At 44.1% G+C, this 24,948-nt stretch overlaps 1 protein-coding gene across 2 annotated transcripts in view; it reads right to left on the reverse strand.

Annotated features, from left to right (window-relative positions):
* Window positions 1–24,948, reverse strand: part of FLNB (filamin B) — a 71,014-nt gene that overhangs the window by 30,105 nt on the left and 15,961 nt on the right. For both annotated transcript variants that reach the window (XM_066558442.1, XM_066558441.1), the window contains exons 2-18: window positions 17,019–17,267; window positions 15,907–16,004; window positions 14,884–15,031; window positions 11,656–11,774; window positions 10,847–10,924; window positions 9,905–10,067; window positions 8,447–8,644; window positions 6,619–6,756; window positions 5,369–5,495; window positions 4,696–4,832; window positions 4,131–4,324; window positions 3,698–3,811; window positions 3,055–3,198; window positions 2,595–2,718; window positions 2,183–2,343; window positions 1,564–1,654; window positions 1,157–1,326 (exon numbers count right to left, since the gene is read on the reverse strand). In XM_066558442.1, coding sequence (XP_066414539.1) covers window positions 1,157–1,326; window positions 1,564–1,654; window positions 2,183–2,343; window positions 2,595–2,718; window positions 3,055–3,198; window positions 3,698–3,811; window positions 4,131–4,324; window positions 4,696–4,832; window positions 5,369–5,495; window positions 6,619–6,756; window positions 8,447–8,644; window positions 9,905–10,067; window positions 10,847–10,924; window positions 11,656–11,774; window positions 14,884–15,031; window positions 15,907–16,004; window positions 17,019–17,267 — 2,453 coding nt within the window. The remainder of the gene's footprint in view (window positions 1–1,156; window positions 1,327–1,563; window positions 1,655–2,182; window positions 2,344–2,594; window positions 2,719–3,054; window positions 3,199–3,697; window positions 3,812–4,130; window positions 4,325–4,695; window positions 4,833–5,368; window positions 5,496–6,618; window positions 6,757–8,446; window positions 8,645–9,904; window positions 10,068–10,846; window positions 10,925–11,655; window positions 11,775–14,883; window positions 15,032–15,906; window positions 16,005–17,018; window positions 17,268–24,948) is intronic.

The raw sequence follows: 24,948 nt of genomic DNA on the forward strand, positions 1-24,948 counted from the left end.
TACTCTAATTACTGAGCAGTCTATTTTCATCTCTTAACCACTGCTCTCCTGCCACTGCTATGCATGAGCATCTCTTGTAAGCCCACAGCACTTCCATGACCCATGGTACTTCTCCAGTTGGAAGACCCAAGTGGAAAACCTGGTTTGGGCATCCTGGCTTGTTTCACCAGTGATTTTCAGGTGAAGCACAGAAATCTGGTACTGCTCATGAACACATGGAGACATAGAGTACAGAGGAGTGCTCCCTTCTGCATACCAAGCCTGACTAAACAAGCCAAAGCCTCTCCAAACAGGCATGCCAGCCACAACCTGAGATCATGCAACTGCTTTATCAAAAAACAAACGTTAGCTCTACGGTTCTTCCAAGAACTCTGAACCAGCATTATCAGTTAAATAATACTGCAGTTTTCCTTATCAGTTCACTTTTACATAGCTCCAACTCAAGGAAACTGGGGCAGATGACCTAGTAGTTCATTTGGTCGTTCAGGAGAACAAGAGTAGCAAAACACTTTCATCTCAGCACCAGAGCACCTATATCCTCAGAAATACGAGATTTTGCATTCTGGTGTTTAGTGGCCCTTTACAAACATACAAGTACAGTGTAAGGAAAAATACTTCTAGTTATTAGGAGCTTCCACTTTCAGCTCTTTAATGGTGCTGCTAGAAAGGCACCAACTTCATCACTTGCCTACTGGGAAGTAGTGCAGCTTCACCCAAACTCTTCTTTTGTCCCTGCTCTGGTTTGCACTCCAGCTCCTTTGACACCAGCAGCTGACAGGCAGCACACCACAACCTCAGCTCTGCAGGACTGCAGCAGCTGGGGCAGCAGTCAGCTCCACTGGGGAGTCTGGGAAGGTTTGCCACCTTCCTTCTTCAACTGATAAGGTATAGAATGATGATGTGAGCTGTGTGCTACTGCATCAGTATCTCTCCTTGCCATAGAAAAGAAAACAGTGGCAAGCTATCAATAACTACACCAGAAAAACTGCATTACTGCTTTCCAACTCCCACTGTACTGCAGGCATTAGGGATTCTGGGGAACAAGAGACCCTGGCAAGTTTTTTCTGCTTTTTCCACTTTGCACTAGGTAGGGAGGTCACTGCACTACAGCAACACAAGTTGCTCACTCCTGTACCACTACAGGAGTTGGACATACCTGCTGTATGGGCGTGTACCTAATAGTGTGGGAATAGTCATAGTTGTCAATGATATCCAGATCCATCACTGCCTCTCCTGGCACTGAGCTGCTGAACTGCACATCCAGTGGTGCTTTTCCAGCTCCCTTGGTGAACACAGTGAAGTGTGTTGGTTTGCCACTTTCCACACCTGAAGAAAAATGTTGATTCTTATTTACACACAGCTCACACAGAGAAACTCTCCACAAGAAGCATTCAGTACCAATAAAGCCCAGCCAAGCAAAATATCAAGGGAAAGGCATTGTTTGCAACTGCCTGACACCCCACCCTGCTACTATATCCCAGCAATGCTCAGCCAGGCTGCGACCATCCTGCAACAGCTCCTCAGGATCCAGCATTAGTCACACTACATGAACCCAGCTCTCACCAGTTTTGTTCAGCCCAGGTCCTTCAGCTTTCACTTTGCTGGCATCGTGTGAGGGGTCCACCTTAACTCTGAATGGGCTGGCAGGAATTTCCTGCAACAGAAACACAACTCCAAAAGTAAGCAGGTCACTCTTCACTAGCCAAAATTAAACAGATAATAGTTTTAAGATTATTCTGCTCTAATTCCAGCATCTTGAGTAAAATTTCACCTTACTTAAACATTGCCTAACTGATTAGTATAACTCAAAATACAGGGCAAAGTTAACAGCTGGAAGTTTCTCTATCGGTTTTTTATTTTTAAGGAAAATTTTTTCCCCTATTTTCCTTGAGAAGACACTTAGGTTTTTTAGACACTTCAGAAGGCAGCCTTACCCCACCATGGAGACCACATTCATTATGCCAGACCAGCACATTGTCCCCAACCAATTCCTCTCACTTGCATACATGCCATTATTACAAAAGAAATTTCCATTTTTTACATTGCTATAGAAACAACAACCAAACCAAGTGCATGTGAGCTGATGTAGAAAGAGCCAGCTGTGAACTGGCAAATGCATGATGATCAAAGAGCAGAGAAACAGATTCTTGAAAAATCAGGCTGCAAAATGAAGATTACAAACCTCTCCTGCAAAAAGCACTTTAATGGTGTAGCGCCCAGCAGCAGGTGGTGAGTATTTCACTGTGAATGTATCATTAGCATTGTGGATGATGTCGAAATCGATGTCCTCTTCCTCACTGCTGACCACACGAGCATCACACTTAATTCCAACACTGACATCACCTAGGAAAAGCAAGTGGAGGTTTTGCTACTGGACAGCACAGACACTGCCAGCCAAACAGCCAGACCATTCCCACTTCTATCTGTCTGAGTCACCATGTTAACTAATGTAACAGATCAGATCACTTCACTGCAATGTTCTGCTTCCCAAGGTTTTTCCACTAAATAAGGAAAACCAGCATGGAACAGTACATTATCCCCTCCTTGCATGACCTGTGATTCTAATACCGCAGAATAGCCCAGCCTGCTTTTACCTTCTCCTGCATCTGTGCAGTCCACAGTGAAGTGGGTTGGCTCACTTGCCTTCAGGCCAGTCCTCTCCACACCAGGTCCAAACACTTTGACTTTCTGAGGATGACTCCCTTGACCTATAAGGACCTACACAAATTCACAAGGGTCAGAATCACACATCTGTTACACTTGAGATCACAGCCAAGTCAGAGCATTGCTTGGAGAGGAGCTACAGGATAACAGACACAAATGAATGGCCCCAAATCACTCAGGCTGCAGCTGGGCTGATAGGAGACCACCACATGAGCTTGTAAAAACAGAAAGATGTATACAAGTGGATAGGTTTCTAAAAAAATGAAGCAGAAGGACACACCTCCTTGAAGTCCACAGAAGGGGTTTATCATCCTAGTTGTACTAACAAGTAGTTGTGAGCACCCATGTCCTATTTGACCATAACTAATATCTATTCATCTCGGTACTTACCCTAAATGGGCTGTTGGGCACATTGGCTCCTCCCCAGACAACAGAAATTGTATGTTTGATTGGTTTAACCGGCACGTAGGAGCAGGCAAACACACCATCAGGCTTGCTCTTTATCTGGATATCAATAGGGTTTCCTTCTCCATCCTAAAAAGCAGTAATACAAGCAGAAGGTTCAGGTGCTTCAAAAATGTTTGCATGGTTTGAACAGCTCAAGACTGTTCCAGAATGTGTCAGTTTTTTGGTTTTTTTTCCAGAAATGCAATTCAGAAATACTGAAGAAACATGCAATTTACACTCCTGCAAGTCTTCCTCATCTAACACTTGCTCATTCATACACCATCCTACAACACATAGAAAATTCACAGGCTCAGAGACACTTAAGTGCTTCCAAATGACAACTCAAGGAAATTACACTTGGCTTTGCTTCCAAGTAAGAAAGCAAAGCCATTTACTTCAGAGCAGTCACTTGGTCTTCAGTTGTTGCCTGACTACATTACACAGATCAAAGCACAGAGCTTTGACTTGAATTACACATGCCCAGAATTAAGTGGTGTGTAAGTGAGTAGGAATACTTAAGGCATTTTTCTAAACAGTATTAAAGTCCTTTTGCTGCAGTTTCACACAGCTGCCTTTGGGTTTTTACCTGTGCATACATCTTCAGAGGTGCTTTCCCAGCATCCTTGGTTTCAACTGTGAACTCAGCAGGATTGTTCACTATACAGCCAGTCCTCTCCAAGCCCGGGCCATAAGCCTTCACCTAAAAGAGCACCTCAAGAATATCAGTTTGCAATTCAGAAAGAGAAACAACACTAAGTGATTTATGTATGAAGACCTGCCCCCTCCACAAACCCCATGAAGCATGTGATACTACTTCAGCAAGTTTTCATTACATTAAATCAAAACCACAACAGTATTATTCAAAAAAGCTGAGGAGTATCTGGCTGGGTAGTATCTTGGCAAATTCAGAGCTTTAAGCAGAGGCAGTTTAAGGGTCTGCTACCAGAATCCTTTAGAAACATCTCTACTGGAGTTACATCCAAGACATGCTGTGCTATGGGTGAACTCCTGTGCCTCACCTTATCCGCGTTGAAGTCTCCTGAAGCCGGGCGAATGAAGGCCATGTAAGGGCTGTCTTTTATGTCCTCATCATCACACATGATGTGCACAGCATATTCACCAGGCTCTTTGGGCCAATACTTCACATCACATGAGCCATCATTCTTGTCATCACACTCAATTTTAGCCTGAGAAGGGCCTTCTATTGCAAAGCCTGAAAAAGGAACAAGTAGGTTCCTCATGTTGGGTTTGTGGTGGCCGCTAACTTAACACCACTTCCACAAATAGCTTTTTGTTAGCCTTAAACATGCCTGATCTCTCAGTCACCCTTCTTCAGCAATACAGGAGATCATCCATCCATCATTCCCTTCTGGATGTCATCCCACAAAACCACAGATTAACACTCTCCCTCACACACACTCCTGTCTCTAGGACGTGCCTTTGATACTCTATAGATGTTAGTGTTTAGACCATAATGTCTTACAGACATGGTTTCTACTGTTGGGAAACCTATTGTTTCTCGTGAGTTCACTGCTGGCATTGCAAGATCCAAATATTTCAGGGAAACTCAGTCAAGTAACATACCCAGAGAGCCAACTTCTGTGCCAATGGACTCGACCACAAAGTCAGCCGACTTGCCCACAACTCCCTCGTGCAGTCCTGGCCCCCAAGCTCGCACTTTCTGAGGACCTGCTTCATGACCCACCTGAATCTCAAAGGGGCTATCAGAGAAAAACAAAGCATGGAATTAGAAACGGGGACAAACACAGCATCTATGTTTTTCCCCAGGCATTTTAATGAGGGTCTACATTGAATTTGCCAAATTAATAGATGCTATCATGTGGTGGCACAGTGCCCAGCAGTGTTTTTCTAGCAGAGATGTCCTCCAACCCATCACCACCTTCCACCACAAATCCTGAGTGTCAAATACTTGCTCTGCTTGCTATAGCTGTGGACACTGAAACAAGAGTCCTTCAAAATCTTACAGCAAAGTCCAAGCTGCATCACCCACGATGTTTTATTAGGTTTTTTTAGTCATGATTTTGCGTTAGAAAGACTGACACAAATCACCCTTCAGAGCTTTGTCAAGCTGCTGAAGCCCAAAACCAGGCTGTTAAAAATAAAGTTACAACCACAATTTGCCACTAACTTGTCTCCCCAGTGCTTCTTTTCAAAGATCAGCGCTGCTTTAAAAGCCCACCAACTATACAACCCACTGAAGGACATAAAAATGCCCCAAAAGCTACTTTTGACTCACCTTTTTGGGATGTTTTGCCCACCCCATGTAATTGTGACAACGTACTTCCCTGGTGTGGCTGGATAATATTCAAATGCATATATACCATCCATAAAGCCTTTTTGTTTCACCAACTCCTCCAAGCCCTCTGTTGAAAGATCAATTCAGCATTGAACTTAACAGTTTCCATCCTGCTTTCAATTACTCAGACAAGTTCATGTTTTCTAGTATTTATTTTAGCTTGCAAGAATAAATTTCTTCCACCAGAAAAAAAAAGGTCAGGTTATAAGGGAAGTTAGTTCTACGTGCCCTCTAGGACAAAGACAGCAAACACTTCCAGAAGAAATACAGCAGAAAGTATTTTAAGTTACCAGACTTAATAAGTTCCCTTGTGTTTTATTTTCTTAGTCTGCAGTATGATGCATGTCATATGTTAAAACAAAAAAGCTTAACATTTGTCAGACTTTGTAACCACAAGTATGCAGGGAATGCCTACTTTTCATTTTCTTCAAGATGAAGAATTTAGGAAGAAAAGCTTAATACGCTAAAATTTACATTGATATGTCTGTTGCTTTTTTCCCCCCCAGCCTCACGAAGCCACACAGTCAGAGCTCTGTGTGGAGGAGGTGAGGGCAATACAATGCACCTTTGAATGCCGCCCCAGCGGGGGGAGGTGGCGGGCTCAGAGTACCACACAGGGACTGCTGCTGGCGGCCACATGAGCCAGCAGCCCCTCTGCTCCCATCCTCCCAGGCAGAGGGCCACATCCAGGGCTCAGGACCAAGGGACCTGGGGATGGATCCTCATAGATGGTCTCTGTCAGCCATCTGGGTTCTTTTCCTCCTCTGCTTGTGTGCCTAAGCAGCTAGTGCCACCGGGAATACTGCTCTGAGCCATTCCCAGCTTTATGAGAGCAGGATTTCCATCAGGCCAGAGACCATGGCGTGTGACTTGCTTCCACAGATTGCATAAAGATGCAATGTGTACCCATAAAGTTTGGAGGCCACAGCAGGCAGATGTATGGATTTTCTCAGTTTTGCCAACTGACACATTAAAATGGAAAGAACTAAAACCAGATATAATCTTACCCAGCCTTGCAGATCAAAACCTCCCCAACAGACACCGATAAACCATTCTGAAGTCTGGCTTTTTAAACAGATCCCATCAGTTCCATCAGGACACCATCTCCTTCCTGCTCTTCCTTTTCCCAGGCTCTGCTCCTCCCCCTTCTCCAAAACACATGCACAGCACAGATACACCCCAGCACTCACTTGGTCCCTTTATAGTCACTCCAAGATCTCCGCTCCCTGCTGCTCTGGTATCAACCTTGAAGTCGGCCGTCTCCCTGATACGGACGCCCTTGGGCTGCAGACCTCGACCAGAGGCACGACACGCGCTGGGGTTGCAGGCTGCAAAGGAACTTCAGGCATTACTACTGTCTCTGATCTCAACATACCCAGCCTAGCCAGCCTGGGACAACCTTCAGTTTAACACTGACTCAGGGCAACCACAGCTTAGCTTTCAGCAGAAGGTTACAGCATTAAGGCAGACAGACGTGAGTCTGCCCGGCTGCTGTCTATGCCCCCCAGCTTTCAGGCAGTAGCAGTCAGTGCCACCAGGCAACATTGACCCTGTCCAAGACCATTTTTTAGAATGACTGCAAACACTGAAGCCCTTCTGCTTTCCAATTCAATGCCACTTATCAATACAAGGCTTTTACACAGCTATCACACAGAGATATTTGCCACAGACACAACCTTCCTGACGCCTTTTGCATTGAGGCCCACTGCAGTGTAGGGTGAAGGGTCCCTTTGCAGATAAGCCCCAGTGAACAGTATTATTCTGCTGGTCTTTCAGAAGCACATGACTGGGATAACTGCTATTAGCAAAGCTGAGTTTTGCCTGTCCTTTGTTAAAAGATGTCACATCAAACCCCCCCTGCTTGTCACAGTTCACACTTTCACAGAAGCAAAGTCACCAAGCCCTCTGCAGCCTGAAGCAGGGTGGGGCAGGAGGGTTACACATAGCTTAGGCTTATCTGGGCCTCTTTACTCCAAGCACTTCTCTGGGCCTGCAGAGCGGCTACAGAAATTCTGTGCACTTAGGAATAGTTTTCATTACACAATCCCAGCTGTCATGAGGTTTTCAACGCCAAAGACCTGAGAGGTTTGAAGAGACTTACAAACAACCACAGCTTCCCAGCACTGTAAACCAAACACGCGTTTTCCTCAAGCATGCCATGCTTACAGAAGGAGCACAAGTCTGCCAAGCAGCTTGTTAGGTTTTCACTCATTATACAACAGCTTACAGGTTTTCCCCTCACCCCCGCAGCAGCCAACATCGCCCTGTGTCCTACACTGGCCAGTGTGAGTGGGGATTGTGTGGCATCTGCCAGCTCTGAAAGCTCAGTGGGAACACACAGGAGCGTGGCTGACGTGGAGTGGGAACAGCTTGCAGAGCACTCACACAGCTGCGTCAGGCAGCTTGTGGTTAAGCCAGTTTCACTGACTGGGTCACACAAAGCTTCAGTTCGTTTGCAACTTTCCTCCCCAACCCCAACAAAACCAAAAATCCTTTTGGCTGGATTTCAAGCTGCAGGCTAGAAGCTTACAAAGAGCAAACACGACGGAGCATCCTGCACACCTCTTACCAACTATGAAGCCATTAGCAGTGAAGTCCAAAATTCCACAAATGGAGGGTAGCTCAGGAGAGATGAGCAGAGATCTAAAAGCATAGGAGCAGGTAAGGATGGAACAGAAAGCAAATTAGGTGTCCATTAAGGAGGAAAACAGTAAATATAGTCATTTGAGGAACAAGGGTGGAAAACAGCAAGACACTGCATAGCTGGATAAATAACTCAAAAAAATTCAAAGGGCAGCTTAACATTTGTAAGTCTAGGCAGAAAGGAAACTAGCAACAAAAGCCATATTACTGTTAGAGAGCACTGGTTTATCCTGAGAGTACTCAGGTGACCCACTGAAACAGGACCAAGATGTTGAAAGGTAGAGAATATAAAAGGCATGATCCAAGCATATTCTGTGATCACATCCAAGGAGAAAAATGCTCATCTACATTTATACGCATTTTTAAAAAACATACCCTCTCCAATGAGAACAGTGCAAGGAGTTTTGGGAATTGCCTCCCCAGCAAAAGTCACTTTGACAATGTGAGGACCAGCTTGAACAGGTTTATAGGTGCAGCGGTAGACCTGGTTGCCTTTGTCTTCCACTACAACTTCAGCAAGGCTTCTTCCCTGAGGATCCTCCACTTCCACAATCACGTCACCCACACCAGCACCTGCAAAGGAAACAAGCTCAGCTGAGCCTTGGCTTCCCCACCAGCACCAGGCACCCTGTTTCAGACCACTACCAGCTGTCTGTGCTCAGCCAGCCATCCTCTGCTGCCAATTCTAGGCACAGCCTCCGTGCTCAGCTTTTGCTGACAGCAATCAAACATTTGAGCAGAAAGTGGGCAAGACAGCATGGTGGCATTCCATGAAGTCAAACTGACAGGGCTCTGCTGCTCCAGCCACAGGGTTTCACAACATAGCACTGAATATACATACAGCCTGGCTACCCCACGGACACCACCCTGTAGAATCTCTATCGCAGATCAGCTTTACCAGTCAGTTCAATCTCTCAAGCTTTGAAGTGGTTTAGATTAAGAGATTGGACAAATGAATGCTGGTCTGACAAGGATCCTCTCTGCTGGACTATATGTATTCATTTTTGTTCAGACACCTGCTCCTCTCACATCTTATTCAACTCATCATACAACAAAAACAGTTTTCTATACACTTTCAGAGGCCAGACATGTCTTTACATGATTCAGACCACTCCCTCTCCCAATTAGAGGCTGAACATAATAGTTGCCTCACTATAACCACATTTAATTTTATTCCTAAAATCCCTCAGGCAGAAGGCAATCTCAAATATGCTACTCAGCATATTTTGGTGTTTAAATGCTACAAGTAACTGCCCTAAGTAGTTTCACATTGTTCTAAATGAATTAACATTTGTAGCATCTTATTGATTCATTCCTCTAGGCTACAGCATTGGCCTAATAGCAGGTAACAAATAATGTGATGGAGATGCCCTAATGAAGATAGTAACCCTCTAATAATTACAATAGAGGTTGAAACCAGATCATCATTGAAGTATGAACTCAGCACTGCAGCAGGTTCTGTAGAGCTAAATATAGAACACACTACACATTTATGGTTGGCTCACAGTTTATCCTTCACATTTATGTTCAACACGTCACATTCTTGTTTTAAATGAGTTGGGGACAGAAATCAGCCAGGAACTTGACTGCTGCCATCCAGCAAATTCATGGCAAATTTCTGGGTCAGGCTTAGCACCCTCTTGCCCCAGCTCAGCTCTGCACTTCAAATATTTCATACATAGCTGAAGCCTTCTGAGCAGCCCAGCTATTATTTCACCCGTGAGTTTGATGGGGCTACAAATCCTCATCCACTTTACAGCTATTTTTCCAAGGCCTTAGGTTCTCACATTTGAGAACACTGCAGGATTTCCATCATCACCCATCCCTGCTTACCTGCTGTGTAGAGGTCAAAGTAGGTAGGTTTATTGGCAATGTTCCCTGCTGCCTCCAGTCCCGGTCCTTTTGCTGTCACTTTGCTTGCATCTCCCTGGGCTTTGTCAACATTCACTTCAAATGGGCTCTTCGAGATGTGCTGCCCAGCAAACAGGACTGAAACCTAGGGACAGGGAGCATCAGCTTGGACCCATCAGGCAGAGGCAGGGCTCAGATCACCACCATAAAGCTAAGTGCAGGGTCAAGCACCTGCATTCCTAACACAAAGACTCTTTCCCTCAGAGGTGAGGGACCATCCATCCCACAACCCTCATCAGATCCATGCTAACTGCTGCCACCTTCTTAAAGTTCCATTGATTAGAGTCAGGCACACCAGCATGGAAACTTGAATCAGGATGTGCCAATACAAGGTGGACCTCCATCCAGCAATAAAGTGGCAGCAGAACTTGCATTTTATCTTTTCAGGCTGGCTGTGGGGACCAGCCATCCTAGAAAGTGTAAAAGCAACAGGATCACCCATCATAAACCTGTGACTATGGGCATCCAGAGACAAAGGGAGAGAATCCTTCTCTGCAAAATCCCTCCAGTGTACAGTACCATCAGCAAAGAAATACCTCATGGAAACAACCTGCTGTTTTCATCTGCATCTCTTCTGACAACGCACAAAACTGTCTTTGTGAGTTGCACAAAGTGGCCCAGCTGTAGCACTTGATACCCAAACACAAATGCACTTTCTCCCAACACACACTTCTTTTCCCCCTTGCAATGGGAGCAGCCCAAAAGCCAGATGGAGAACTAAGGCCACATCAATTTAACTTTTCTTCAGGATGCCTGAGGTGGCTCTTGCCCATTAGTGAATAGGGGGCCCTCAGGGGCTCATGTTAACAACCAGCAGAGCAGTGTGTCCAGCTAGAGAATACTGGTTATTGACATAAAACTCACCTTGTGAGGTCCAGTAACCCTTGGAACATACTGTACTGAGTAGGTTTTGTTTTTGTCACTGGACGGCGTTATCTTTGCCTAGGAGAGAAAACACATCCCTCGTCAAGCTGTGCCTACGCACACCAGCTGAACTCTTTACTGATACTGCAATCTATTCCAGAGTCAGCACTGTTAGATTCTTGTTGCTGTGAGAGCAGGGATCCTTGCTATCCCCCTCTTCTCACATGGAAAAAATCCCATTGGTTTTGTCTTTACAAGAGGGGAAGCAAGCTACCTTCTTCTCAACCCAGCCCTTTCCTTTGCTGTTAATTGCTGTATTGAGGCAGGCCAAGAGTGAGGAGACAGTAAGTCCAATGTACAGCTGTATTTCTCTGGAATGCTGTAACATGATCAAGTGGAACACTTGGATGAGAAGTTTCTATAAACATTAAAACCAGCATTTTAACTCAAAATGATTCATGGCATCTAAATAGTTGCTTTAGCCATTCTTGCAGAATGAGTAAATGCAGACAGTGATTTACTGATGTATGTTATCTAAAAGCAGGTCAGAGTGTACTTGGCCAGTCAAACTAAAGCTCTGCAACTACTGGACACTGGAGCTGTATTGCTTAGTTGCAGGTAGTGACTTTTTCAAGGCCATTACGAAGAAAAGCTTGAGGTTTCTTGCACTTCAGATAAACGGTATTTTGCAATTTCTTTTTAGATTACTTATTTGTCAAGAACTTACTTGTGAAAGATGAAGGTTACCGCAAAAACTGCAGCGTTCAGACCAATCTGACTTTTCCATACAAGACACTTATTGTACATACCTCCTCTCTGTTTCCTTCTGGATCTTCTATGAAGACCATCAGGTCACCCTGCCCAGCACTGATGGTGTCCACTGTGAAAATGGCAGGCTGCTTCACCATGTTCCCATGCGGCTCAATCCCTGTGAGACAGATACAGAACAGCACATTAGCTGCTGCCACAAACCTGGAAGGCAGTTTGGAGGCTGCCCAAAGGCTGTCCAACCCATTCTCCCTTGCAAGCCATCACAATCAGTTTCCCCAGACTTTTGCACATCATGTCTTTACCCTCTGCCCACAGCATGATGCTTACAATAAGGCCTTCTCTTACAATACAAGTATTTTTAAAAATTGGTTAAATCATTGGCACTCAACTCATCTTACAATCTCTGACCAAGTCAGGAACCCAGCTGCTATCTGGATTCAGATGAAAGCCAGTTACCCTGACATGTACTGAGGGTCACTCCCACTGCTGACAAGTGTAGGACTGATGCTGACAGCAAGTGGGACATGTGCATTAGCTGCTCTTTAGGAGCTGCTCTCTTCACATAGTTAAATGTTTGAGTGTGTTGCACCACAGAGAGGCAGGAGAGAAATTTTGGGAAGCCTTTAGGTGAAGCCATTACTCTAGAGCCAAGAGTAAAAGACTTACTTTAAGCAAGACAATTTTTACCTGTACTGCCCCATCTTACTCCATTTTCAAAATCCAGCAGTACAGACACTGCTCAGATTTACTATCCTTTGAAATCTGCTCAGACTACCTGGCCAGAGTGTACACTGTAGAAAGAGCATGCAGGAACCTCTTAAAACAGTAAAAATCTTGCCACTTCTTGTGGTTTCCACTTAACTTTTAATCAATTTCCTTATTCCCCAGCACAAGGCCTGCTACAGCATGCATTTACCAGCAGGGTTTCATCACATCCCTGTACACAGACCCAGGTCATGACATCTGTCATGGTGGTGTCAGACTGAGTGGGTGGAAGAACTTCCCAAAGTTGCAGATTCCAGACTAGCCCAAACACATCCATACCCTTCCGTCCAAGGCAATTTCTCCTTGGCTGATTCATAAAACCGTGGGCACTCCAGCTCCATAGCACAATTAGTGGAAAGTGCAACGTCTGATAGATTATAAAGGAAGTGGTTGTGAACAACAGAATTCCTGAACTTGTTTATCTTCAGAAAACAGTAACTTGAGAGTAATGCAAGGAAGACCATGTTTTTGCTAGGAAATCTGAGCATTCTGATAAGGTGTTAACAATTGACATATTCATTCCTTCAAACTAAGCCCTAAATTATCATCTAGCTGAAACTGCTACGAATTTGCTCTGTGTCTCTCCAGTCCATACTACAAGCACTAGGATAAGGTATTCAAGTTAAGTATCACACCTTCTGCAAGAACAAGAAAGATTGATTATCCTCCTCTGAAGACAATTTCAGCCAGGACACTATTGGTTGTACAGCGTTTTCTTGGCCTAGACTTCATCATCTAGATTTTACTGTCTTGTCAGTGGCCTGCTTTGGATGGTTAAATGAGAACTCCTAGCCCGCCACTGAAGACCTACACAACTCTGTACGTCCCCTCTGCAGGCTCATTTCACACCAGCTCTACACATGGCTGTCCTCAGCACAAACCCTCACGGTACTCAGGGTGGTGTGCTACAGCTAAGACTCTTGTTGGGAGCTTATGAAGAGCTTACATGAAAAAGGATAATAAAAAGAGCTAAGACTGACCCACTTTACACTTGACAGTCATCTTTTTCTGGAAGCACGAAAACCTGTTTCTCACCTGTCCAAAAGACCCTGCTCAGTCAAGGACTGAGCCCCTTGCTGCTGGAGTCACCTTCCAGTTCTGACATATCTTAGCAGTCAGAATTATCAATTAGTATATTTAGTGACTCTGTTTTGGCAATTAACTTAATGAAAGCATCAATCTTTCAAGAAGAGCCACTCACTCTAAAGTAATTTTCATTACAAAGGCTCCAGAGACACATGAAAGCAGACAAAGTAATTCCAGTTTTTGAATGAATAAAAACATGACTAAAGCCAGACTTGACAGACTGAGGCAGGCTGATCAGTCGTTTACACATCTGGGGCCTGAAAAATGTGTCTGTGTATTGTGGTTTGCTGTGGAAGGCACCTACAAAGAAAATCAACCCCAAGCTGGATAGGTGCTAAACCCACTCTGACTGTAGCAAATGCTCTTAAGTGCATAAATAAAGTCCATATCCCTTCATTCCATTAGTTATGTTTCAATGGAAAATCAAGTTTAAAAAACCCCAGGCAAATAAGAAAACCAGAAAAAAAATAAGGAAAGTTCTGTTTCTTTCCATTTCACTCTTGTAGACCCATTTCTGAAACACACTCATTCTGAAAGTCTTGAAGGACCAATAGCAGCCCAGAGATGAAAAAAAAAAAAAAAATTAAGGTGGAATGGAGAGCCAAGTGTAATGCTGAAGAGATGTCTTCCAACATGCCAACCATATTAAAGGTAAAAATCTGTTACTTATTCAGCTGTGACTATACTCCAATCTAGAACAGAACCTCATCAATAGTTATATGAAATTATCAATTAAAAAGGTCAGTTAAAAATAAGAATGCCTACATAGATCTACAGTTGCTTAAGCATCTATGGATATTCAGCAAATTCAGCCTTCAGTCCTTCCAATCAGTAAATACAGCCTTTCTAATAAAGGCTCAGCACTATTTAATGTCTCAAGGGCTACCAACCCATCTTTGTACATGTGCCAAGTATTCAACACTATAAATCAATTCAAGTAAGTAATTTAGAATTATCCCACTCTAACACATACCGAGCCTGGGTAATGGAAAACTGTCTCTACAGAGAGCCTGCCAGAGAGACAGTGAGGTGATGAAGTTTTTCTTCTTTTAAGGAGTGCTTTATCACAAGAAGCATTCCCTGGTAGATCATCACCCATCAACAGCAATACTGCTGGCCTGAATTCCACACCAAGGTTGTTTTAGCCCCATATCATGCTACTTCTTCCAGCTGTGGATGGGAGGCTGGCAGCTTGCAGAACAGGTTCAGACTGGGAAATTTACATGTTAGAACTAGGAGTGCCTTCTGGACTATATCCATGTATTTCTGAAACCAGGCACCACACCAAGAGTATACAAGTGAAACTTTGAAGTCAGTTAGTTACAGTAGGTCTGAAGTTCAACATAAGCAGAAAACCCCACCCAGCTTTCTGAAGAGTTACTGCTCTGTGCAGCTTCAGCTCACCAAGTCCTCACCTTTGCCATAAGCCCTTGCTTTCTTTGGATTCAGTTTAGGTTTTAAAGGAGCTCCTGGTTTCAGCTTGGCTTTGGGGAACTGGGACAGGTAAGTCATCACAGAGTGCTCATCCACATCAGGGTGGATAATTTCTTCAGGGGTAATAACCTGAAAGACAGTGCAATTAAGCATATTGTACCAGTGCTTGGTTACCGCAGGTGAACACAGAAACAGAACTATGACACAGACTTAGATTTCAAAACTCCCACATGCTAATGGGATTTCTTACACTTATTTTCCCTTTGATACACACAACATCATTTATTATCTCAGGCAAGAAAATCAAGAAGCTCATAATTATCCCAATGTGGTTTTGGGGCTTTTTCTGCCTTGATTACTAAGGGTTCTCAGGAGACTGCAAGAAACTTAATGGTACCAAGGCAAGAGAACAGCAGTTATGTTCCCCTTGGAAAGTGACATGGGGATAATTGACACTGAAAAAGTTAGTAATTCATAATCCTGTAGGCAACAGCTCTGAACTGCAAGGCTTGCAAAGTAAAACTTGTGACTCCTGCTTCCACAGTACAAGCTGCTTCAGAGACTTCTGGAATTCTGTCCAAATTTATCAGCATGAAAATAATCCAGTTTGTAAATACATTGCTCTCTGTTTGAACATTATCATTGCAGGTGATTTCCTAAGCCAGTAAGTTTTTCTTCTGTGGAATTCAATGCAGGAAAACAAATTCACTCCATGGACTAAGATGTCAGGCACCACCACATAGGCCCTTTCCTCCTACCTTACATGCTGCAACAGCATCTTTCCTCAGCAGAGACACCTATACAAATACAACCAGAGCTCTGAAATGTAATGGTGTGTTTCATTACAGTGCACCCTTTCTCAGGCAACTCTACATGAGTTAAGAGTAACTTTTCAAAGCATCCAAACAGCTTTACCTGCTTTCTTCAATTTAAACTCCAGCTAGTCACGAGACCAAAGCTGGCCACTGTGCTCGCCACGGGCAGCCCAAGGTTGGTGGCCTTACCTGTGGCACACCCAGCCAGTCATCCGCCTGCTGCATGGCTTCCCGAGCGTTGTCCACGGGCTTCTTTGGGTCCCAGCTCTCCCAGTCAGGGCACAACCCTGCAAGCACATTTCAGTTGTTGTGTGTTATCTGCCAAGGTGCTTCCCTAGCTGAAGAAACCAAGTATAAACTCCAGATCCCCTTGCATTACACTGCTTTGCAGAAAGACATTCAGAGCTTTGCAGAAGTAGCCAAAACAAGACAAGCACATGCTGCTTACTGAAACAACTCTAAGGCAACAATCAGTGTAGAGTCATAGAATGGTCTAGGCTGGAAGGAATCTTTAAAGGTCATCTAGATTGACCCCCCCCTGCAATGAGCAGTGATATTTTCAACAGAGCTCTGTGCAACCTGACCTTGAACATTTCCCAGGATGGGACATCTACCATCTCTCTAGGTAACTTGTGCAAGATACCACTCTAAATTTAGCACAAATACATTTACTATCCTTTTTGTTTCACTGGTTCTCTTGCAGCATATTTGGTAAAGAACATTTCAACCGCTTGCCACAGCAGCGTAGATTGCATTAGATGAACACCTGCAATCCCACTAGCAAGGCTGTTTTATTAAAAAAGTGAGGAAATTTTGCCTTTTTCACACTACATCAAATTATTTGCCTTAAGCAGCTCAGTCTCAGATTGCTAAACACTGAAGTTTCAATTAGTGTGTTCAGTTAGAGAGCTCTGTGCTCCCTCTGCAAACCTACTTCAGGAGAAGACATGAAGTCTCCCACTGCACCCTGAAGTTGAAAGGTTGTTGGCACTTGCTGTGGGAACAATCCTTTCTTCCATTTAGGAGCCAGCATTTCTGCCTTTGTCCCTTGCACCCAATACAAAGCTTAGATGTGGCGCCTCCCATAATGCAATCACACATTCTGCTACAGGCTAGAATTTCTCTTGGCCAAGAAGTTTACAACTTGCTGCTTCCTGCAGCTGGTCTCTTTGGACTCTTTTGGTTTTCTTGAAAGCCTCATTCCAGTCTCAAGCTCAGCAGCGAAAACCTCCTCACATAGGGAGAGCAGCCATAAGGACAACAAGCAAGGAAAACACTGGCCATCAGAACAAAGGACTTACCTGGAGCACAGCTGTCAACAAGAGCACCCAGTGCTTTGCCATCCTGCCAGTTCTGATTGAAGTTTGTGATTGGCAAGTAAGGAATTTTGTTCTGGATCCAGCCCAGCAGCCTCTGCTTAGGAGTCTGCTTCTTTGCATCATCATCACCTTCATCCTCCCACACTGGCATAGAAATGGAGTAGTGAAGGATAAGGGTCCATATCAGGCCAAGGATCAGCTTCAGGTTTCCATCAACTATGGCTTTGCTATCTGGAAGACAAAATACATATAACTGATTACCTGCCATTCTAAAGAAAAGAGGTGTGTTTTTAAAACAGTGTGCCTGCACTCATGCAGGTAATCAAGGACAAGAAAACTGACCCAGGGCACTTGCAGACATTTGTTCAGGTGGAGACTCCCTTCCTCACAGGAAGCATTAGAAAGGGCAAAAAGAGATGAGTCAAAGGACTCAGTGCTCTCCAGTTGTCACCTGCTCCTTCAGCAGGAGAAGTGGCAGTTTAAGATCTCTAGTACTTTGATTTGGATAAGTACCACCTCATATTTTGTAATGGCATTTGTATCATATGAAAAAGGCCAAACAGCATGTGATGGAGGTCACAAAACCAGCATTCCAAAAGGCATGAGACACTCCAGGGCATAGATAAAAGCATCATTTAGGAAACACCATTTATATACAGAAACATGTCTCCCACACACATCAATAATTTGCCTTTTAAATAGTAGGGAATAAAATAAAGTGCTGCTCTGTAGTGAAGACAAGCAAATACAGAGTTTGGAATTGGTCTGTCTTGGATATATCAAGACCTGTGTACGATCAGCAAAGTGGGCAGGTGGAAGTCCCTGGACAATCCTTTGCTCCATAACACAAGACATCATCCCTTCACACTACAAATTCAGAGCTACAGAAAAGAAGAGCCAGCTTTGGCTTTTCCATATCATGCTCCAGCTTAAGAAAAATTTATCACCAGAGTGGCTATGCTGCTGTTCTGCTTTAAGACACACTATGGAGCTAAGTTTAAGGCTGCTGGGTCAGATCAGATTTTCATAAGCAAAGTCTGCAGGGGCAGGATGCCTTTCTGCATCAGTTTGGCTTAGTGAAGTGACCACTACAGTTCTGCAAATTCACATGCAAGTTACTTCAGCTTTAATGAGTCACACACAGGATGCCTCTGTTACAATCAGCACTGTTGCTTTTGCTTTATTGATTTGTCCCTTATTAAACTCTTGAAATTTTGAGGCGTGGGCTTCGTTTCTCACGCCTCCCTCCCTTTGAGCTTGTAGTTGTTACTCAGGCTGTATTACACTGTTAACAGCTCTAGTTTTTCAAGCTCACACAAATCAGAGCTCTTCTGCAATGTTTCAGGATGCTCTCAGCCGACAATTCCTCTTATTCCCAGCAGAATGTTACAGCACAGCATTTTTTGGTTCTTTCCTCCATTTCAAGTGCAAACTGTTACAGAAATCCCTTTTCAGTCAACAGAAGTTACAAGTAACCTGGAAACTTCTGTCTACTCTCCAGCTCCTGCAGCATATGCTAGAGTAAAGACAATTACAGCTGTATAAACTCTCTTTCATGCCACCAGAAATCTTACAGAGTCCTAGGAGCAAAGTAAAAGTGTTCTGTAACTGGATTGCACTCTCCAGTTCACATCCAGAATGTTAACAGGCAAGTCCTCCAAGATTACCCTCCTCGTGCCCGGCACTCACTGGGCATGCCTTTACCTACTGCTCTTCAGCTGTAGAGACCACAGCAGCAACCCAGCACCATCTTATCAATGCAAAAAGATCTACTAACTTTTAAAACAAGTGTTTATACAGAATAGTGATCAAGAATAGCAATCACCCTTTAACCCAATGCTCAGGCAAAGCAGTTAATATTTACATGGTTTCACAATAGAGCAGTATGTCCTAAACAGATAATGCTGTAACTTAAGACCTTGAAAGGCATTTGGACTTTCTGGGTAGTTAGTGTCTGGTTTCTACTCAGATTTATTTGCATGAGATTTTTTAACATCAGTTTTGACTAATCTTACAGGATTACGATTTGTGTCTGCCACTTGACTACTCACTGCTGACTACACATCCAGTCCAAGATACACAATAGATGGCTATGGGGTGATTAAGCCCTACTGGGTTTTAATTACAGGTTCCAAGGTAAAAGTCTACATCACATAAACAGTGGGTCTCCTAGCAACAACTAAACAGGCCCTACTGTTACCCTTTTCTGTCCTCTTTCCAGCTGAGCTACAAACAGGTCAGCGCCTTCTGTCCCCCTGTGCCAGCAGCTCCTTCATCCCACTCCATGGCACAACTACCAGGTCACACTTGGTGCTGGAATACACCAATGGCCAGCCCACCTCTGCTCCAGAAATGCCTCCAAGCTTCAGTTTCAGATTTATATCAACATCAGCATTTTTACTAGAGGGACATAGCAATGATTTAGTATACTACAAGCAAGCTCATTTCAGAAAACTATCCAGCACTTCCAGGGAGGAATGCCAGCAGGACAGAACCACCTTGAGTACAATGCTACATACACATTACTCAATATAAAGAATGGCTCATTTTATATTTATAGCACATCAATAATGTCTGTATGTGGTTGCACTGTGGTTACTGCAGCAACCAGCTGCATCTTCAGAGCTGCCCCCAGCACCCCACTGCCCTCTCCAAAGGCACAGCTGACTTGGGGAAAACCAGCCTGTACAGGCTTTCCATCCAGAGCAAGAATATCTCATCTCACCAGCCTCATCCAGAAAGGCTGGGCACAGGGCTGCTGCCCTGATGACAGGAAAAGGTCATCACAGGAACAGGACAGCTCTTCCTCTCTGGGGTTGGTGCCATTGCCACGACTGCACTTTGTTAGCAAGTCAGCAAGCCCTCACAGCCTCCCAGCTTCCTGACTGGCATAGGGATCTCATGATGTCATTTTTTCCAAGCTAAGGAGGAGGGCTTGTCTGCTTTCATTTGGGGTGGGAAGTAGGCAGGGAGAAGAACTCCTGGGCAGGACAGACCTTATCAGCACCTCACAGAGCTGCCCACAGGCCCTTCTCACAGGCACCCCACTCCCAGCACTGGCTCACAATCCCTATCACTATATTAAAGAACCAGCAGAACATTCAAGAGAAGACCAAAGTCCAGCTCAAAGCAGGCTTAGCTTCCATGCACTGCTGTAAAGCTCAGCTCCAGCTGAGCACTCAGCCTCACCAGAAGAGACTCTGCTTTAGTGCTGCCTTTTTCATTAATTGACTAAAAACATTCAGTGCATCTTGGGCTTTAAGATGAAAGTGGCAACCAGGAATACATGCATCCATTTAGGTTCTGTACAGGGAGCACAGAGCTGGCCCTCTCTGAACACTTAGTACAACCAAATTTACAAGCATCCCCCACCAGTTCTGAGTGCACACTGTAAGTGTAATACTGCCAAGGTGTAGGGATAGTGGAAAGAATAATATATTCCAATGACACTTAAGCACCAACAATCATTACTGCAGGCCCTGCTTGTATCCCAGCTCAGCTGGCTTGCCACTGAATTCCCTCTACTCCCTGGTCTGCTTCAAGACACTTTCTGGCCATCTCAGGCTGGAAAACAGATTACATAAACAGCAGACTTCCACCACTGCTTTCCTACAACAAAAATTACTTTTAGGCATACTTATTACTCACACAGTCAATGCTTTACAGAACCTTTAAAGTCATGATTCTCAACTGCTCCACTGGAGCTCATAGTAAATTTACAACATAGAGATGCACACTTGTGTCAGTGCTTCTGAACCAAACAGCCCAGCCCCTTGACAATTCATCTCCACCAGCCCCAGCTGCATTTGGCTTTCAGCTTCAATGAGTTAGGTGGACAGAAACAAATTGCCTGCCTGCAGCTGTGAGAGCATGTTTACTCCACAGCACCAGCCACATTTCCGTAGATTAAAGGAGCCCTCTCCATGCAGGAGACAGCCACTGGTCCCTGCCTTCCTGGGCTTGGAGGAAGCAAGCTGCTGGATGTCATCCGCCAAGATCATTTAGCAGGGCTGAACCAACTCTTTACAGCATCATTGCAGACAGCTTTAATGTAACCCTTCTTGGAGAAAGCACAGTCATCTGCATAACTTGCTTTACTCATGTCACAGTGCTTATGTTAACCTCTGTAAGATGCCCTTACAGGTATGTCAGAGAGCAATGTTCCCTGGTTTCCATAGGAGATGTGCGCTTTGGAGATCAAAGTCCCTGCAAGCTGACTCATACTTGCTGACAGTCACTGGACTTCTACCTTCAAAGGGCACATTTTTATGGGAAGCCCAGGAATGAAGCAGGAATCCATTCCACAGGCCCTCCCTCTTGCTTCAACACTAGTACTTGGGAGGACTTTAGCTCAACTGGAAACAGGCAACTTTAGAGATGCCATCTAGAAGAGCCAATGGATGAAGGGTTTGGAAAGAGGGTTTTGTGCTGGTTTTGGTGGGTTTGGGATTTTTTTATTATTATTAGAACTAAGAATTTTGTGGGTGTGTTATGCAAGTTCTCCTGCCACTCTTGCTGTGGGCTTCAAAACTTTGAATGCTGCAAGGTGACCACTTTCAGACAGTCGGCAAGTTCTTATGGCTAGACATACTGTCCTAAACCAGCAAGAAGCAAAAACCACAGAAACGTTTATGTTTGGATTTCACACAAACCTTCCTTCTCACCTATACTGTTCAATGTGCATTTTAACTTCAACTCTCAATTTCCAACTTGCTTTCCTCCTCTAGAAGTACCTGATGATAACCCAATATCAACAAAATAGCAGCAGCCATCAGCAAGAAGCGGCCCCCACTCAGCTGCAGGCAGGCAGGAGCTGCTGTCAGCCCACTGCCAAGGTCCTGCTGTCAGGGTGCATCTCAACATGACATACATGCTGACTGCTGGAGAAAACCTGCCAGCCAGACTTAAGCTCTTCTGCAGAATCAACAGCAGTATTGAATAAGCAAGCATACACTTTCTTAAAAAAAAAAAAAAGCACCTATATATAGCCTACAACATTAAGTTTTATGTAGAAGTATCCTGCTTCCTAGTCAGCTATTAAGTGGCTGCCTAGTAGGGTGAACAGGAAAACAGGCTGAACCAGAGCTCATTTGCTTCCATCACACCTCTGAGTCTAGATTGTAATTCTTCCACTTTTATTATCCTATTAACTAAGTGGCAACCAGCCCAAAAAATGGATTATGGCAATTCCATAGGCCAGCAGTACATACCACCAGTCTCAGTCTTGAAAAGGAACCAATTTTCAACTGCTCAAACTGATTTATAACTGTTGCTCTATACAAAAATACTAATACGATGTTACACTTGGACTGCTAAAATCACACTCCTCAAAGCAAAAAGAAAGATGTCCAAGTGCAGTGTGACTAGTCTGAGCCAGCAATGTGACCATTTTGAGACAAATGTGTGTCATATTTATGGCTTGGGCCACAAAAAACTTCCCAACTCAACCTACCAACTAGAAAACTGCCAGTTCCTGATCCTCTGCATTTCTGCTTATAGCTGCCCCAGGAGCCAGTGCCAGAACTGAAACCTGGCACTGGCTGGAAGCTTGCACATTTATCTACTCCATTAGAACTCCCTAAATTCTACTTGGAACACATGGCTTGAACAATATGACCTTTAATAGGTCTATAATTCTATCATTTAGGAAAAAAAAAAAAAAAAAACAACAAAAAAAGCATTATAAACAAGTTTGTGACTAGTATCTTCTGCTCATGTGCAAGTCTGCTCTGCATTCAGATTAAGCATAAGTACTACCCAAACTGTGGCAATGTTGCTTGAACTCTGCCCTACAGCAGAGCTGCAAGTCATTCTCTGCTGGACAATTAGTGGAAACAAGCTACGGAGCCAGCCAGCTTCCTTACTAAATCAAGCTAGTCATACAGATTGTGGAAGCATTGCAAAACAAATGAAGGACTGAAAAAGCAGCTTTTGAGTAGTGAATTTTATTTTTTTTTAATAGTTTCATGGCTGAGCCTGAAGTCAACACAGTTTGTTCACTATCTCACAGAGCCATCTCAGAAGCTTTGCTGTCGATTTTCACACTGAGAAGTTAAACCACAACCAGAACTGATTTTTCCATCCACCTTCTCTAAAAAGTGGTCCTCCTCTTCATTTTTTATGTCTTCCATATTTAAATGTTTGTTCTATGTATTATACGTAGGGAGAAACCAAATCCATGGTTCTCGATACAAAACAAAGGAGGAGTCTCACCAACAGCCCTTACTCCTTATTTCCAGGCATGGAAGGAATAATTTTGCATAGCACACACAAAGTTCATAGCAATTATGGATCAGTTATGAAGAGACTGTAGAAATTTTAGATCTTAGCATCTTTGTCTGAGCATTTCCCTACCTCTAGTTATTCTCACCTATTTTTAAATAGCTATAGCAGCTATGGGACAGAAAAATTAAGCAATGATTAGGGCTTAATCTTCTGGAACAAAGAAAACACCACAGTGAGCAGAGCCACATGCCAAACAGAAGTATACAGATGAGAAGGAGCTGAGCAAGCTGCCCAAGGAAATTCTTTGCTGAAGCATACAGTATGTGTTCACAGGCTTACTGTGTCTGCTAAAGACATTAGCGACATCCTCTGTAGGGATAATATGTCTTTAAATCAATTACAGGGGTTCCTCTGTGCTTTGAGAACATACTGCAACTATTTCCTCCAGTATCCCTTAAGCCCAGGTCCCCATCCTCAGGGCCAGCACATCTCTTGTGCCCTGCCGTGTGCAGCCGCCCACCCCAGGGAGGCACAGGCAGTGCCATCACACAGGGCTGGTTTGTGGATACCCAGCTGTGACTGCCAGCCTCTAAGTGCCACAAGCTCCAGTCCCACTGCAGCTCTGCCTCTCAGCAGCATTTGCAGGCAGTGCTGTGACCCCCAGGACAGCTGATCCTCAGAACCAGCCTACCTGAGTCTCCCTGGGCTTTCAGCTCACTGGCTCCCAGATGAGCACCCACACCCTACCAAGGCACAGCCACTCCTCAGCTTCACTAACCAGCCTCAGGGGTTCCACCACCTGAGGAAGTGTATCTTCGGGAAGTCTAAGTGATACACCATGTACACTCAGAGATCTAGTAAGCTTTTTACAAGGTAGGTTTTCCAGAGGAGGAATGGCTTTTCACTGGAGGGTTGTAAGAATAGTAACTGAGTGGTGATCTAGACACAGGCAGGAGGATGGAAAAGAAGATAGGGGGTTATTTTTTTGCAAGGGACAGAAACCATTTTCTTCTAGGCTTACCAGGGTGATTGGTTATTAAAAAAAAAAATAGTAAGATTCCTTTGTGAGACAAATCTAAATCTCTGGATTTGAGATATTAAACCCTACACTTCAGAGGGTTTTAAACTATCAAAACAGTGTTTACTTCAACTGGATTTGAAACCAATTATGTCAGAACTTCAGGCCACTGTTGCATACATCATCCTGTACTGCCTGTTGGGGCTCTAGAAAGGATCTCATGAGGTGGAGCTGGCAACTGAAAAAATAAGTTCAAATCCAGTCCTTTTAGCGTAGGTTTGGCAAAAAAAAAAAAAAAAACCATCACACAGACTTTTAATACAGTAAAGAATAAAAATAATCAAACCAATGGAGCTCTCAGGAGCAAAGTACAGATTAAAATAGCTCTGCCCAACTTCTTAATAGGTACCCAGAGAACACTCATGTCTCACATCCAGAAGAGAAAGGCATAACACAAAGCAAGTTTAAGCCAGCAGTATAACAGCAACAGCAACCAACCCAGCTTCTCCAAGAGAAACTCAAATCACTCAAGAGGGCTTGAAAGAGAAGTCAAGAATTTCAAAATTAGGAATTCTTAAGGCGGCTAGGGAAAATAGTCAAACTGCGGGTGGCTTATGATCAAATTCCTTAATACTTTCAGTCTGAACACACCTAGGTTTCTGCTACCTT

The sequence above is a fragment of the Molothrus aeneus genome, chromosome 12 (genome assembly GCF_037042795.1).
Source record: "Molothrus aeneus isolate 106 chromosome 12, BPBGC_Maene_1.0, whole genome shotgun sequence".
NCBI lineage: Eukaryota > Metazoa > Chordata > Aves > Passeriformes > Icteridae > Molothrus > Molothrus aeneus.